Source organism: Sylvia atricapilla, chromosome 3 (genome assembly GCF_009819655.1).
Source record: "Sylvia atricapilla isolate bSylAtr1 chromosome 3, bSylAtr1.pri, whole genome shotgun sequence".
In the NCBI taxonomy this organism is placed as follows: Eukaryota; Metazoa; Chordata; class Aves; order Passeriformes; family Sylviidae; genus Sylvia; species Sylvia atricapilla.
This window is the reverse complement of record NC_089142.1, coordinates 31312770-31330990: the sequence shown is the minus strand read 5'-3', so window position 1 is coordinate 31330990 and position 18221 is coordinate 31312770. Positions and strand designations below refer to the sequence as shown.

The 18221-nt window shown below is 36.4% G+C and overlaps 1 protein-coding gene across 5 annotated transcripts in view; it reads right to left on the bottom strand.

Moving 5' to 3' along the window:
* Window positions 1-18221, bottom strand: part of SENP6 (SUMO specific peptidase 6) — a 72414-nt gene that overhangs the window by 29032 nt on the left and 25161 nt on the right. For 3 of the 5 annotated variants that reach the window (XM_066315040.1, XM_066315035.1, XM_066315039.1), the window contains exons 5-7: window positions 13000-13101; window positions 2565-2635; window positions 242-378 (exon numbers count right to left, since the gene is read on the bottom strand). In XM_066315040.1, the coding sequence (XP_066171137.1) occupies window positions 242-378; window positions 2565-2635; window positions 13000-13101 (310 nt within the window). Of the gene's footprint in view, window positions 1-241; window positions 379-2564; window positions 2636-7653; window positions 7675-12999; window positions 13102-18221 lie in introns of all 5 variants that reach the window. The other 2 variants (XM_066315038.1, XM_066315037.1) reach the window with 1 other exon arrangement.

The following is an 18221-nucleotide window of genomic DNA, read 5'->3' as shown; positions in this document are numbered from 1 at the left end:
TATTCATTTCAGTGCAGCTTCTGTCTGTTCAAATCAGGGAAGAAATAATTCACAGCTAGTAGTAAAATTGGCACTTTAATCTCTCTATCACTGTAATTTTTTTTAATTATGTAAAACCTTCTTCCCAACTCTAAGGATTTTTAAAACATCAACCTGTTTTATTCCTGAATGTCTGATTTTAAAATATGCAACAACTTTTGAAGTTCAACAAGAGTTTATATATTTTTCAAATATAACCTACCTTTGACTGAGTTAGGCATTTTTTTGTAGAAGATAGACTCAAGTCAGATTGATATGAATTGCAATGACCTTTCTGTCGCACCTTTCTTTTAATGTCAGATTCTGATTCAGACTCGTCTGTATTCTCCATTACACTGTCTAGAAGGGAAAAGATGCAAAAACATTAACAAGAAATGTCCACTCGTATACTGTTATAATTATGATCATCTTACTTCTTCACATGCACTAACCTGAACTAAACACGAACACATTTTTAAACCTCAAAAAAGCTACAGTTCCAAATGTCTCATGATTTGTTGTATGACTTTAAAAAAAAAAAATCCCAAACTAACTTCACAAAAGTAGTTTTAGTAATACTATTGCAGGGTCACTCACTAACAATTTTTATCTTATATCTTTGCAAGAAGATTTGGATTTGCAAATCTATGCTAACTTCACTGCAAATCAAGTGGAGGGTCTGCTGCCAAAAATAGGAGGGGATGCTAGATTATGCTAATGAAAATCTTTACCACAGAACTACTGGTGAATGAATTTAGAATAATTGGAAATGTTCTGGGTAATTAGGATTTCACATAATCATCAAGGTTGGAAGAGCTTTTCAGGATCATCTAGTCCACCTATTAACTTGGCATCACCATAATCACCTCTCAATCAGACCCCCAAGTGCCACATCCAGAAGCCTCTTGAACACTTCCAGAGATGGTGACCCTGTCACCACCATGGTCAACTTATTCTAATGGCTAAACACTCTTTCAGTGACATATTTCTTTCTGCTTTCTAATGTGAACCTCCTCTGGCACAGCATTAAGGCTTTTACCTCTCGTCCTTCTACCTAAGACATGGAAGAAGAGACTGACCCCCACCTGGTTTTCCATGTTTTCAGGTAGTTCCAGAGAGCAGTAAGGTCTCCCCTGAGCCTCCTTTTCCCCAGGCTAAAAGCCCCCAGCTCCCTCAGCTGGCTCATTACAGAACTTGTTCTCCAGACCCCTCACCACTTCCACTGCCCTTCTCTGGACATGCTCATGTCCTTTCTGAATTGAGGAGCCCAACACTGGGCACAGCACTGAAAGTGTGGCCTCGGCAGTGCTGAGCACAGAAGGGACAGTCACTGTCCTGGTCCTGCTGGCCACCCTTGCTGATACAGCCCAGGACATCACTGGCCTTCTTGGCCACCTGGGAACACTGCCAAGTGTCAACCAACAGATTTACTCCTTCAACACAAGACACAGCAGTAGTGAATTACACTGTCGTACCTGGGTTTGTACTGGGACATTCATTTAAATACTGTAAGAGTATATGAACACAGGAACCCATGAATTAAATCTCACTCTGCATTTTAAGAAGTAGAATGTGTTGTACAAGAGCACCTTCACTGGTTTCATGCAAAAGTGCTATTTATATTCCTTTAATTGCAGTCTCCATATTGGAATGTTAAAAAAAAAATTAAAAGTTTAAAACTTTTTTCTCTTTTTTTAAAATAGATATGAACACTTTTTCAATATACATACTGATGGTCTCACAAACATTCCACTATGAGAAGACACTTCAAAACTAAAGAATGGCTCATTTTCTAAAAAGAATTATTTATAGGTGGGGATATTTCCTAAGGTAACTTACTTTAGAGTAGTACTGCTGAAGATCTTACCATTAACCTAAAATGGCACAGCAGAACAACTTGCCAGTACAGGTGACTATGCAGCTCAACAGCATGTTTACAGACTGTACCTATACTAACAAAGCTTAACAAAACACAGAGTATTTTCTTCTCCAATTTCACAACTTCCACACATCAAACCAAATTATTCTTTTCCACTGCATCTCCATCAGTATTCTCTAACAACACTGTAAGAGCATATTTCAGCTGAGGTACAGAGCTGATGCTGGCTCTTTCATTAAGTCCCTCAATGTATGAACACACTTCATATCAAGCACTGGTTACTACTTCACATTTTTCTTGTACTAACACGGCTACGGAAGCTCCTCAACAAAAATTCACAAACAAGCTGGGGGTTTGGGCTCAGTTAACTCCACAGATCTGTTCCATCTCCAACTTTATGATTCTAAATTTTCCCCATTTCTGTTGTTTTTAAAATAACTGAAGCCCAATTTAAAATTATCACATGACTGAACTAGTTGCAGAAATCTGTCAAGGTGGGCGAAATCGTCCCTTCATGCACAAACTTGTACAAAACTAGAATAACATGATCTAAGGCTGTAAGTAGATATGCTAAAACTTATAAAAAATTTGGCAACACACCCACTCGAGTAATGTATTAAAAAAATTATTCTGCTTAGAAGGAATGAGAACTCTAAAGATAACTTACCCACTCCTTGAGACCGTGGTAATCTGATGTGGTCTGCCTCCACTTTCTGAAGCTGAGGTGGGTATTCTTTTCTGGAAAATGAATTAGACGTATGGTTGCTCTTTTAACAGACATCATTATAATTTATTCACAATTATACATGAACAAAACAAACCTGACATGTATCTGAAAGCTACAGTAAGTCACATCTCCTATTACATGCTATTTGTACACATAAAAGAGTATTATCAGAACAACAGAAACAGTCACAGTAAGTATCTTGAAGTGTTTCTGATCTAAATCTCCTGTATAATAATCAGCAGTTCCAGAGTTTGTCACTTTTAGACCCAAGTTTCCAAATATTGAAGCCTGCCTCCTTCTCATTCATGAAAGACAAGACAGATACTTTCAAAAGCCATGAACAGAAACAACTATTATTTTAATATTAAAGTAGATTCTACAAGTTCCACAAGTTAAAAAACAGGAAGGGAAGATGCAAAACAGAGGAAAGACATCTGATGTCAAAAACTGTTGTGGCCAAAACCCAGAAAGAACACAGCAGACATGGTTCCTACATATTTGTTTTTAAAATATTGTAATATAGACAAATTACTGGATAATAAATCTTTTGTTGGTATAACTTGCATAATATAGATATCACATATTTTTGTGCAAATTAATTTAATATATGGCATTATAGCAAGATTTGAGTCTCCTGAAAGATGTTTTCAGTTTACACACATGTGTCAAATCATGCTGATAAGCAAATTAAGATCCCTGAAGCTCAGTGCATGTGGGTTACTGTTTGCAGAACTTTTCTTTCTCAGTGCTTACTCAGCCCTGCAGCTACAGATTACTATTCTTGTCATAACAGTGGATGGCACACATCTGAAACAGAGGAGGCCTTGTCAACTAACTCAACAGAAAAGTTTTACTGGAAAGTTAAGCACTGGGCAGCAAATGGGTCACACATGTCCCATACTGCTACTTCTGATTACAAGGACATCAATCAACAGCAAGAGGGCAAAGCAAACAGCTGAAGGCAATATCTCCACTAACACCTGAATTCTGAGGACCTATCTGACAAAAATCTGGCTATGGATGAGGTAGACTCGAGCTCTAGGTATAAGATTTTGTTTCTTTCAGCACAGCATTTCCTAATGCATCAAACTATAAAACTTTTTAATTTTCTGCATTTCTAGGTAACATTATTAACTAATATCTTTGGAGCAAGACTAATCTACAATGCCCTTTGGGACACCTCCTACCTAATACCGAACACATTTGACTGTGTTGATTGCTGAAGCTTCAAAGAAAATTCTGGCAGAAAGAAGGATTGAGAAACAAGCATGGCTACTCAGAATGTAGAGATGTCACAGTACTTTATCGTGACTGCTGGCAAACACACCACAGATGACAGACTGCATAATTTATTTGTTACTGATTGTGTCAAACGTGTTTCTGAAACAATCCTGCTCTCCCAGAAATTTTTTTAATACCTGAACACAAAAAAACCTGAACCAAAATTGGAAACTCAGTATGAATATTTACTCACAAATCAAACACATTAATTTTTTAGATGATTTTCCTTAAAAATTCAAATCACGTGGAATTACTTAAAACAGAATTAGTGGAAATAGAAGGCAGAGCTCAAACTTGTCATTATGAGAAGCTGCACTATCAACATCAATTCTCATGGCATTCTAAAGGGTAAAAGCCCTATAACATTTTAGATTTGAAAAATACAAACACTGCAGTATGTGTGTAAGCCATTGTGTCACACGTCATAATTATCTTTCTCTAGTATTTCGTAACAACAAGTATTGTTTTGAACATAATTACTTCTAGAAAAATTATTTTCTATAAGATGTCTAAAACATGTAACACTTAGATATTTAAGAGAAACAATACTGGAACTATTTGTCATTTAATTGAAAGCGAACAGTAAAGTAAATGATAGAGCAGATTTAGAGCTCTAAAATTTCTTTTAAAATACAGTTGACAATTCAAGGTCTCTGGACCTAACTTAAAATTTTTCTTTTAAGAATCATACATTGGTATTACATTTTAAATATGCAAAATACATTTATCTTATTAAGATGATGAATTCCTTATTCATCATGTAAGGCTAAATAATCCTTGCACAACACATCAGAAGACACATCTATCCCTATCTGAATTTTGTTAGCAACATAGACTCATATTTATAGCTATCAAACAGCCAAACACTTGCAAGAATACAGAAGTGTTAGCAAAAAAAAAAGCGTTATCTTTCTTCTCCCACAATACAGAACTCAAACACTTACAATGAACCAGTAACACCCAAACCCAAGACAGAAAAAACAGCTCCAAGACATCTGAGGCTTCCCAAACACACTTTAGTGTAGTTAACAATTCAAGGTCAGGCTTGAAGTTGTTTTGAATTAGAAAGAAAAGTGAAGACAACTTTAAAGACTATTTAATTTTAGATTTCAACCCCCCCTCCAAAAAAAACCCTAAAAAATGCTTTCTTGGAGACAGTGACAGCCCTTCCACAAGAGGGCAGCAACTTTAGGCACCTTCTACTGCTTTCCTTTACTGAAAAACCCACGAAGAGAAAGGAGAGCACAACACCATGAATTTTTACAGATTAGAAAACAAAGTTGCCCTTCTGAGCACAGCGTTTGTTGCTGCCTGAACAGCTGCAGATCCATTAATACCTTCTCCACTAAAATACTTAGTACACTGAGCCATTTAATTGTGTGTGAGTGCAGAAACAGAAAGGAAACTGGTTGTTTTTTCAATCAAACATTGTATCTGCATTTAAAAGGACTACTTGGGAAAGAAAAAAAAAACTTAGAACACATTTAAAAACATACGGCACTTCAAAAACATATGTCTTCTTGCTGTTAAACCCTGGCCAAAACAAAGTGTTCCATTTCAATGGGAATAATTGAGGGATCAAACAGCTGAGCCGATCAAGATGCAAGACTACCTATATACAGTGTCTAACAGTTAAAATAAAGGGCTCAGAGGTGACACAATTTCAGGCATCTTTTTTATCTCCTAGATTATAAACACTTTTACTACCTTCATGTACAAGGGAAGTAGACAAATATTTTATAAAAAACAATCTCAGGAAGTAGTAAAGCATGAAACAGCAAAACATTAATTGCAGAAGGAAGAAAGATCAAGCTTTTTGTGCAACACATAGGACTGAAATACTGAGGCAGTCTGGACTGTGCAGCATCATGAACTTCTGACATATTTTACCTGCTAAATGCTACAATATTCTTGAGTAAGCATGTTTTGCTCAGACAGAATGGTGTCACTGATTCAGCAAACATTCATTATTACTGCTATATTCTCTTGCTGATGGAATTGGACTTTAGTATCTTCACACTGGCCTGGCAGATCTTCATGAAACTCTCTAGACAAAGTGACATTTTCACTTAAAATTTTGTCTCTAGGAAAACAAAAAAGAGACAAAGTGGGGAGGCACGGGACAGGGAAGGGGCAGGTCCACAACTTCTGGCTATGCCAGGAAACCAATAAATAGGAAGAAACATCTGGATCTGGGAATTTGGGAGGGAGTGCGACCTACGATTTGGTGCAAGCTACATCAAAAAGGCTGCACCAACTCCTACTTTTGTTGAGGTGCTGGCTTACATAAAAGCTGTGTTTAATGAACAGCCTGGCTCTTTGAGAGGCTGCCTTATCCAGCCTTTCCCCTGCTTCTGTATGCACTATTTGGAGATGTATCCCTGCAGGCAGGCTGTTGGTTCCTACATCATTACACAAAAAGAAAGTAAAGCACAATAAGACTGAAACACAAAGCTGCTGAGGTGAGATTTACCTTCAGCATGTGTTAAGAGGAAAAGCAGAGTACAAAAGCCAAAGGCTGAAACGAGAAGCAGCAGCACAGGGAATAGGGTTTTCAGAAGACAGGTCAGCCAACCCCATTTGGCCCAGAAAGTCAGGAGCTGCTGCTGCACTTATCATGACAGTAATGATTAAAGCTAAATTTAGCAGTTCCTGCCTACATCATCTTCCCCTGCTAGGACAACAACAAAAACCAGGCAAAGAAAAAGGAACATATCCAGTAGTACTGGATGAAGAAGCAGCAGGTATCCCCATGAGGAAATTATGATCACACCAGCATGGAACTCAAACCTTTTCTTCTACACCATATAGTGACACTAACTGGCTGATGAATATCTATTTGATAGTTAAGTTGTAACTAAAGGCAGTAAAACAGAAAGGCTTGATTTTCTGAATTTGAAATAAATCTAGGAAATCCTGAATTCGCAAAAAAATGTGCTTTTTATATCATTATTGGTTAAAGATTAAGTATACTTTTAAACAATTCAACCTGGTGTTAAGCTCATACTGCCAAAAGCTACCTGCACAGACAGTATATTTACAAAAACTGAATGAGATCATTACTATCAAGAAAAATTTCCATTTACATACAAATTTCAGCTGTATATGAAGAAAAATAAATGTATGGTATTTCATACTGCAAAATATAAACAGCAGTAAACCAGATGCAAAACAAGTGAGAAATTAACCTGAAATGAACAATAAAAACCCAGCGTGTCAGGTTTTGCTATACGTTTTCTGTTAACTGCTTTAACATATGCACTTCATGAACAAAATATACACAATAATGCAATAAAAACCTTTAATGCTATTCAAACCAAGCTGAGATGATAGATTGAAACCTGTTAATCAGCCTATGAGGAGCTTCAGAATAATTTTACTAAGATGATTCAGAATCATTCTATTATACAAAGTTCACTGCTCTACAAAAAGAATTAGCACTGAATTCTTTAAACCCAAAGAATGTTCATGCAATTTTGCACTGGATATATAAATAAATTTCCAGTGGAAAATTACCCAAAATTCACAGTAACACAACATTACTGAAGAGATGGATGTAAAGGTCCTTTCTCAATAAAAGCGACTAAGCAAACCATAAAAACAGAACTAAAAACAATCAACCTCTACCATATATGAGCAGATATGACTGACTGGATTCAATATTCTTTAACTAGCATTAATACAGCACTCAATCAGGTAATTTTCTTAATGCTTATTGTCATGCTCATTTGATCAACAGTAAGCTTACCTTTCCTTTCGGTCCAGATTGCTTAAAATATGAAAAAAGAAAAAAACACATAAGATGTAAAGCCCCACATGTGTTGCACATCACTAAATGCAAAAGTTATTAAATATAAATTGTCTTTCACCCACCAGTCTAATTTTGAAACAAACATTGTCATTTTTTCACCACATTTTTGTCAAAGTAATTAGGAATGCATAAACACTACTTCACAGACAGCAACTGTCAGTGGTCTAAATACAACATTGACTTGACTCTTTTTTCCTCTTTTTCAATGAGAAAATTTTGATTAACGCCCAACTTAACCTGGTCATCTCAATTCACTTGCAATGTAGAAGCCAGTAAGAATTCTAATACACAAATTATTATCAAGCCTCATTTGCAATCACAGAACCATTAAGGCTGGGAAAGACTTTTAAGACAGAGGTCAACCACTAAAACAATCCCTGCTTGCCATGCAAAAGAGAAAAAAATTATCTAAGAACTTGTTTCCAACTATTAAAAAAAATAATTGTTTCTCAGTTTAAACTGAGGAACAAATTTCAGCAGCAGTCCTTAAATATTTAAGAAACCACATCGAAAGGCTAGAGAATGATAAATAGAAACCTCTTTCTGAAATTTAGGCAAAAAAAAATCTCTCAAAAGAACCTAGGAACTAGGGCCACTAGTTTTACAAACATTTCCATTAACGTGAGTTAACACAGAAATTAATGTAGCTGATGCTCACAATTCTGGTCCTTTGTATACCAAGACTGATATAAAAATAAATCTATCTAAGCTTAGCACACAAACAACTTGAAAATAGCATCTAAACTTCTTTTGTCTTTTCAAAATTTGCAATATGGAATGCTGTATGCTCTTTAATCTATGTGACTGTTCCTCCCCAAAATCAAAAGCCTAACAAACTTCTGACATATATGCATTACATTAACTGCATTCTAGAGCAGAACAAATTCAAACTGATTCCTGTTTTACTTCAGCCAAAACAAAGAGAGTAATGCTATCACACAGTAAAAAACCCTTATCCTCTTTTCCCTTTCACAAGCAGTTCACTCACAAGAATAGAACAAACTAATTCTGTTGTTACTCAGAAAACAGCAGGAGTGGAAGCAAAGCAGGTAAAAATGTAGTCCTGATAACCCTACAGAGTGCAGTATGAAAGTACATTCCATCTCCATAGTGATCTAGGAAGAGATAAAAGGACATCAAAACTGAATGAGACTGTGGCAACTTAAAACTGGGGTGGGAGGTAATGAGCCAGTGCTGTGTGAAGGTGGAAAAGAATTGTTCCTGGCTGGAGCTAGCCTTTACTAACAATAAACAGTACTTTTGTGCAGGTCACATCCCAGTTTATCAATCCAGTCAGATCCAAACCATGTCTGGATGGAGCCATATCGTGTATCCTTGCATCCTTGGCACAGTTAATATGTAACTTGGATTAACTGTTTACAGGCGCTTCCAAGAGTCACCCTGTTAAGGAACACATACCTAACACTAAGGAAATTTAAAGGCAGGAAAAAAACTCCCAGAATGTCTGATACTATGCACTGTCATTACATTAGATGCCTTATTAGTTTGTTTTAAAATTCCTCACTGATATACTGCATTCAAAGGAATTCTCACTTCTACATCTCAGGAAGATTAAGAGATGAGAATTCCAGATTGATCACTGTCCCTACCAACTGCTTCATGCGTAATGTTTGTTAAATATGCAGTACATACATGCTCTTTCAATGCCAAGTCTGGGAGAACAGTCAGTCCACAGCATAAGACAGAACTATGCATTCATTAAATGAAGCAAAATAGTGTGATCCAACTACAACACTAGGACAAGCTATATCTCAAAATCTGTTGTATCACACAGACATGAACAAATTTTAATTAAATCCCCAGATTCCACTGGGAAAAACCATGAAGACTTATTATAATATTATTTCGAAATACCCAATTTTGTTGTGCTAGAAACTTATGTTTTACATATGAGTGCAACAGATACTCAGATAGGCTTTAAATTAACATGCATATGGGAAAGAAAAAAAAAAAAAAAAAGGTGAGAGATAATAAATGCAGTACAAATCATAAAAATTCAACTTGATAGAGATTATAACTGAGTTCATAATCAGCTTGCTCCATGTCACCCCATCTCCACCCAAAGTAAGTAACAGAATCTGCTATGTCAGTGCCAGAGACTGAAATTGCTCAACTCATTTAATAATGGTTTTATTTTTGGTTATCCTTTCAAGAACCTACCATTGATTTAAGTACAATATATTAGGTTAGATAAAATTATCTTCCCCATGTTGTTACAGATCACCACACCATAAAACAATCTACAAATGCAAAAAATTAACTGAACACAACTCTGTGTCACCTGCAAATCAGCACAAGAAAAACAAACTCCAACAATTTAGAGCTCAATTTCCATGCTATCAGCTCTTCTGTTTTGATATATACCTAGATTATTATTCCTGGTTTGCCACTCACATTTTCCTCTAATAGTCCTTTTTGAGGAATCACCACCAACATTTACTTTTAAACTCATGTATTGCCTAATGTCAGTAAAGACTAGCCAAAAAAGGATATCCAAAAACTTCCTACACAAGTAAAAATATATGACCAAAATATATTACCCACTTTATATGGTCTAGAATTTCATATTATGGTCAGTTTTAAATAGTCCTATTTTAGTTGGCTTTTTTCTGTCTATTACCTTCTCACTCAGAAACCTATGTTTTCAACATCAAGTAGCCCTGAAATCAATCTTATTTATTAAAAAAAGTCTGTCAGGAAGCCACATTTTATTAATTTTCAATCCTCTAACTCAAAAAACAGATTTAGAAGCTTATAAAAAGCAGTCAGTTGAGTCAAAAGCTATTGGAATTAAACATCATTTGCAAAGTTCCTATGTAAAACTCACCCTCGGTCAATTAGATCATGCTGGTTCTGATATCCTCCAGCAACAAAGCCCTGCTTTGGATTGCTGTGACTATTATGACTATTTCCTGCCTTTAAAACTCCAAAATATTCCTAGAATTAGAGTTAATTATCTGTTGCTAATGTAAATGAACTACAATAACAATAACAATCCAAAAAGAAAACATATTTAGAACACTCAAGATGACTACTATCCAATTCACACAATATTCAGCTTGCCTATGTTGTGCATTAGTTTACTTTCTGCAGGTCACACATGCCAAGTCACTACCTATTTTTCTTCACATTACATTGTAGGCTTATAATGAAGTAAATCCCACAGGCAAGAAAGGCAAGCAGGCAAATCTGACATCCCCTGAAGATTAATCATCTCTGGAGCAGGTTGAAGAAAACCTATGGCACTGAACTTGGTAAGATGAATCCATCTTGACTGGTTGTTTGAAGAACCATTTCATAACAAAGCTCAATCAAATACACGTGTATTATCAAGTCAACATTCAGGGGAGTCTTGCATGATTTTGCTCACTTCAAATCATTTTCATTAGCACTGCTTATCAAAATTTTATCCTTCAGAATAACAAAAAGCCCCATAAACAAACAACTCCTCCCCAGAAGAGCCCCACAAATAAAGAAAAGCAAGCACAAACACACACAAACAAAACCCACCAGAAAGGTAAGAGCATGAATGCTTAGAGATGCCCTACATTTTCCTAAATGGGACACTGAACAAAAAGATTTTGAAAAGGACTTCATGCAGGAAAAAGCACAGATGATTCAGCCTAAACCACACTGTTAACATAAACCACACCTATCAGCTTAACTCACGGTAAAACCTGCCAATCCTTTTTAGTCATCAGCCTCACACTGAAGGCAAGAAATGCTAAGAACTGAAAAGAGATACCTACTACTGCATCTGCTATTACTAAGAGGAAGGAAATGTTCATCCTGTATACCATATGTATACACCTATATACCATTTACAGACGACAGTACTGTTGGAAACAGAAAGAGGCAACAACCTAGTGTTCCTCAAGGACAGAGTAAGACAGTTAATTCTACTGAGGAAAGGCTGCAAGACTTGGAGTTGTTCAGCCTGGAGAAATGGAGGCTCCAGGCAGACCTTATTGTGGCCTAAAAGATAGATGGGGACAAACAGTTTAGCAGGGCCTGTTGCAATAGGACAACGGGTAATGCTTTAAAACTAAAAGAGGACAAATTCGGATTAGATAGAACAAAGAAGTGTTTTGCAATGAGAGGGTGAAACACTGAAACAGGCTGACCAGAGAAGCAGTAGCTGCAGCATCCCTGCAAGCATTCACAGTCAGGTGGCACGGGGCTCTGAGCAACCTGATCTAGTTGAAAATGTCCCTACTTATGGCAGGGGGTTGGACAGCCTTTCAAGTCCCTTCCAACCCAAACTGTTCTATGAGTCTATTATTTTGTGACTGAAAAACTCCTTTCTCAGCCTGCTTACTGAATGCCAGATTACTCTAATACATGTTTGGACCACATCATTCACTCACATAGGGGCTCTCTTTTTCTGAGGTCAGCAAAACCAACTGAAGGAAGTAGGATGAAAAAAATAAAAAGGATATGCGTATGATACCACCACCCTAAAAAATCTATACTAAAAAACAGAAGAAAAAAGGTGGCAGAAGGAGGAGGAAGCTATAAAATACAGACAGGATAATGCACTCATGAGCAATGGTGGAAATCCACAGAATTCATAAACAAAGAGAGCTTTGCATGGATAAACTTTGGAAGAAAATTCCTTATAACAGCTGCTATCTCATATGCTTGCGAAACACACTGGGTGTAAAAAATACATACAACCAGCCCTGCATTTGACAGAAATTTGACAGAGTTTTAAGTCTCAAACCAATTACAGCACAGTTCAGTAAGATTCCCTGGTTTCTAGTCATCCTTTCTAAAAATCATTTACAAAGATGCAAAACTTTGCTTCTGTTACATGTTCCAATTTATATGTTTTACACTATATTTACAGACCATATGCAGTCATCAGATCTATAATTTAATGTTTACATTGATCTTACACAAGATGGAGTTGCTGTGACTTAGTACTTGCTGATCATGTTGTCTGTTATGTGAATTTCTACTGCAAACTGTGTTTGTCTATTTCAAAGTATTTTCTCAAAATATTTCTATTAGCAGGTGCTCTCTTACTACCTGCCAGTGTTCTTCAAAATTACTAAATTCTAGTATTATATGATAGTAATTCCTAAATGGTTTTATGAAAATTTAGTAATTAAGGTTAAAGCTCAGAATCACGAATGCACCCATGTGATTACTCACATTTTCTTAAAACACTTCATAGCATAAGGAAAACCATTACATACAAAACCAGAGAAGATTTTTTACAACTGAAACATCTGGAGAAACAAATGTAATTAGTGTTACCTTTGGGCTGCTGTTTTTACTACAGTTGTCTGTGGGTGTGCGTGGTGAAAACGTCTGCCGTGTACCACAGTTACAGGGCCAGAGATATTCTGAGCATTTTCACTGCAAACATACAGAAAAATGTTTTAGAAAATACTCTGCATTGTGTTTGTACAGTCTTAGGTAAAACAGGTGATGTCTTAATTTTACAAGATCAGACTCACAATATGAAGTATTAAAGTATTTCTGAACCAATAATACACATTGTTAAGATCCTTTTACAGGCATAAAACCATTTAGCTTTATAATAAAATGGACAAATAGGAATATACACTTCTTTCCCCCCCTCGGAAGAAAAGGTAAAGATTTTTCTACTCAAGCCTGTATTTCAAAAAGACACTGCCTTTTTTTAATGACTTGTAATCACTTATAACTAATTTTACACTTTCATCTCTCATTTTATTAAGGCATAATATTAACTTCTTTAATATGACTAAAGGGGCAAAATGTTAACAGACTGAATTCAGGAATATCCCTCATAAAAACACAGGAAATTTAGGGATGCGAAATGACTTGTAACTGAAAAAAAAACAACGCATTTCCAAAAGAAACTAGGAAGGATTTTCAGGCACTCATATCTCAACAGGACTCTTATTCACCAATGTATCTTAGCATTTTTTGGGTTTCTTAATTTGTTACCTTTTGACTTTTATCTTATTATTACGTAAAACCAATAATTATGGAGCGATTTCTTACCATTACCCCTTCCAGTAAAAGCTCATATTAAGATATAGTAGATCAATAATACAGTGCTCCTTCAGAGATCATTAAACCCTAAGAATTATCCTGCATGCTCCTGTGACAGGACACACAACAACACAATGCTTAAAACGTTCAAAAGTCACACAACTTTTAACAGACAGCATATTGATGACACAAACTGTTTCGCATTATGGAAATACAGTGCCTGAATTGCGCTTTTCAAATTGCTTAGAATTTTTAATTGCACTAGAGAAAATGCTGTGAAAAAAACATTCCTACTAATAATATTTCTCAGAAATATTACCTTGCTATTTGTCCTGTTATGAACAATGAAAAGAAATCCAAAGTACCACAATTCAAAAAAGCTGATTTCCTAATTCCCACATGACATGCCCCCAAAAGAAGAAAAAGAGTAAACTGTCAGTTTGCTTTTGAATTTTCAATTTAGCGTTACAAACCCTTTTGGTAGCCTTACATAAGTCAAGATTAGAAGCTTTCAGAGCATTTCTGAGTGCCCCTAACATAACTACAAACATAACAGAACAAGACTTATCAAACCCAAAGGGTTAAATTCTCTTTTCTAAAATATGAAATTTAAGAACATCATAAACCATCTGAGTTAGTAGTCCAACATCCTGAAAATTAATAGCATCCATGCAAGCACCAACCTCCTGAAAGCCAACACACTCAATCTCACATGCTTCTATGTCAAGCTATGCAACTCCAGTTGGTCAGTAATCATCCAGATCAATCTACAGTCAACCTTCTGTCTAATCTGCCACCTCAGAAATAAAAAGCTGACAGCTACCTGCCCTAAATACTCTACAAAGTCTCAAATCCTCTTCGGATTCCCATTTCACGTCTTTGAAAAAGATACTAGAAAAAAACTCAGAAGCAGAGTGCAGGAATGCCTTCTCAAATGCTTAATACCTAAGGACTTCAAACAAGAAAGCAAGCCTATGTATCTCCTGGTTTACCATGGTATTTGTTGGATCTGACCTTTGCCAAACTATCATGATTGTGAAACTCTGTCTTGTGTCCCCAAGGCAAAAGGAAACTGTTAAGCAGCACTTCTGCTTTTTGCCTCACACTCAGGTAGTGAAAACTCCAGTAGGTGCTGAAACAGAGTATGACAGACTGCTCAGCGATCAGATTGGAGTAAAGCAGGCTGTTCTAGATGGCACACTTAAATGATTCATATGGTGTCAGACATGTTTCCAACTAGGATAGCTGTAAAACACAATCTGCTCTATAATCTTGTTCTCTCAATGGAACATACCCAACACAGACAGAAACATCAGAAAATACAATCATAACGTCCTAGTGAGTTGCAAAACAGGCACATCAGAACTGAAATCTGAGTTTGCAAGTTTCAGCACAATTTCTTGAAAATTAATATAACACACTAAAAAGCAGGGTGATGTAATGGTCAATAAAGTTCCTTGAAAGAACAAATGTTCTACTAAGAATTTACAGTATTTTAACAATAAATGTTTCATTAATCTTAGCTCAGAAACCACAGAATGATTTGCAGCTTAGGCTCTGATGAAAACAAGGTTTTACTATCACATGGTACCATCTGATCCTAGGAAATTCTTAACACCACATGTTCAAGAGACAAAACAAAAAAATGATCTTGCATTGGGCAAATGGAAGGATCTAGAAGTAAAGGAAGAAAGACATTTTAAGAACACTCAACTACAGACTACATTAATTCTGCTGCTCATCAAATAATGTTTTAACAAAACATTATCAAAGAAAAACTAGAAGGACCTTAATACAAGTTATTGAAAGCTAGCAAAGATAAAGCTATTTAAAGTAAGACCTCATGATAAAAAAAATACAACCAGAAGTAATTAGGTTACGAGTTTGATACTGGATTTGCTTAACCAGGTAAAAGATCATGACCTTTTGCTTGGTTTAACTTTCTCTGACAAGTACAGCAAATGTTTCTTCTCACTGTCCTTGCATATACTTTCTTCCTCTTGTTCTCTGAATTTCAGGGAATATTCTACCAGAATAATACTCATTTGAGTCAAGCTCCATTGATCTGGAATTTTTAGTCCCTATTCTGCAGATAAGATGGAAGAAAACCCAACTCCAACATTGTGACAAAAATCACCATGAAGAGATGAAGAATATCAAGTATCTGATCTTCTTGTACTTAATCTCACATTTTTACTGCATGACCAACTTTCAGAATCTTCTCTAGCTGAAGAGTCTAAATATTGAAAGAGTAACCATTAAGCACCTTCCATTCTGCATATTGAAGTGAACAAACCAGCAATCATCACTGAAGTGACCAGATTTACTGATACACGTTATGAAAAGTACAACAATATCCCAATGAAGTCATTAAATCAAGACAGTCACTTGGAACACAACCACAAAACACAGTGACCAAAATGTGAGAAGCAGTCAGAGTGGCCTATGCATATCCATCATTCAGAACAAAGTCCTTCATTAATGACAATTTATTAAGAACAGAGTGGATGCTTATATTTTTCATTTAAATTCAATACGCAGCTCAGTACTAGACAAAAGGTGGCTGCACATTTACATGCAACAAATTTCACCTTTTTAGTTGAATTTTATAAATCCTACCGAGTCTTAGGTTTATATTGTATTATTTGTCAATAGAAGGCAGTTCCATTCCAGGTAAAAGAATGTCTGAACTACATGCTTAAGCCATCTAAAAAAACCTCAGTAACTATTTAGCTTAAAACAAAACCTGCATATTCTTCTGGAACTTAAAAAAATATACATGTTGTATGTTATACAACAATACAAACATACACGTACAGTCAGATATGACTGCTTTAACAGAAAAAAAAAAATAGTAAGGTTGGATTTCATTACAAATTCCACAGCCAGACAAAGGAAAATCCTAGCTAACAGAGAGTTAGAGGAATCTTGCTCTAAAGATGTACTCAAAACAAAGAACAAGTATAATGTAGATGCACAGGTTTCTTCAATAATAAAACGGAGCAAAGGAGCCCTGACACATTAGTAATTGTCACTTCTACCTTTATGTCTATGTTTAAGAACAGAATCCTTAAAAATTGAAATGAGCAAGGTGATTCTGTATGAACTGGTGAATTTGAAGATGTGCAAGGCAGAAATCTGGACATTATCTTATAAATCTGTTGTGCATACAAAAAAAAAATAATCTGAAGACGAAAAACATTCTTTGCATAGATAAATCAAGGACAATGAAGTACCAGGCAAATTTGTGTAAATGTATAACCTATAACAAAAATTACCTCTAACAAAAAACCCTTGTCATCAATAAATAAATTTTATTCAAAAAAAAAAACTTTTTACATTTTCATATAACAGTCCAGTCATTTGTCTTATGACATCAGGCTTGAAGACTAGACAGCAGGAAAGAACATATATGACACAGAACTTCAAGGATTTATTTTTCCAAGTGACTGTGGTGAGATGGTCCCACTAACAGTGCTTACTGCATGCAAGAGCCCTGTCCTGATTGCAGAGAGGGGGCAGAGCTTGGAGCTATGTTGTGGGCACAGCTACATTGCTATTCTGCACCTCTCAAATAATTGCTGAGGGTTGTGGTGTCAGGGGGAAGAATAAGGACCACATCCTCAAAAAAAGTGCCATTTTTGTCTCCCTCTCTTCATTAGGGCCGAGTTGCTGGGATCAGCCCTGCGGACCCCATTGTCTGCTGCTGCCACTCGGCACTTTCCCACTCCTCTGAGTTGTGACCCCAGGAAGTGGTTCTGAAAAGCGGTGGAGCCGTGTGGAACTGAGCCCAGCAGAGTGGTCCAAAGCAGCAGCAGAACTGAGCCTGAAGCCAAGCCTGGTGCAGTGGAGCAGCGGTGCAGCACAACACAGATGATCTCACTTTCAGGGTTTTGTCTGCCATTGTTTTCCATTGTCTCAGGCTCGGGGATGGGGAGAGCCAGCTGGGGGGAGAGTGCCCACCATCTTGTCCTTTTCCCACTGGCCACAAGGAACTAAGTCAAAGTGGCAAACACCTTTTGTGCATAAAGCACCTTCCTTTATTTTTGTATGCTTTTGTTATTAATATTGCTGCTGCGCCTGTGCACTTCTTACTCCACTGCTGTTTGCTTTCAGTCAATGGTTATCTCAAACCATAGCCTCTACCTTTGTCCCTCTCTAACTGGAGAGGGCAAGAAGGGAAGTGGCTTATTTGGAGTTTAGTTTCCACATGGTGATAAATCACCACAAATCAAGACAAGGACATCCCTCATGCAGCTACATGTAAACTTGTTATTTGATGACTGGTCCATCTATACCTGGGTATCTTATGAACTTTTCCTTCCTGCAAAGGTTACCAAACTGAGTGCACTTTAGCAATATAATACACTCCCTGAGAAACTTAAGTGAATATATCACTTTTTATTATATACTAAATAAAGAAATCAGTCTCTTTACAAGCTAGGGACAGTAGTAACAAGCAAGTACAACACTAAATGCTTAAAAACTGTTCCTGT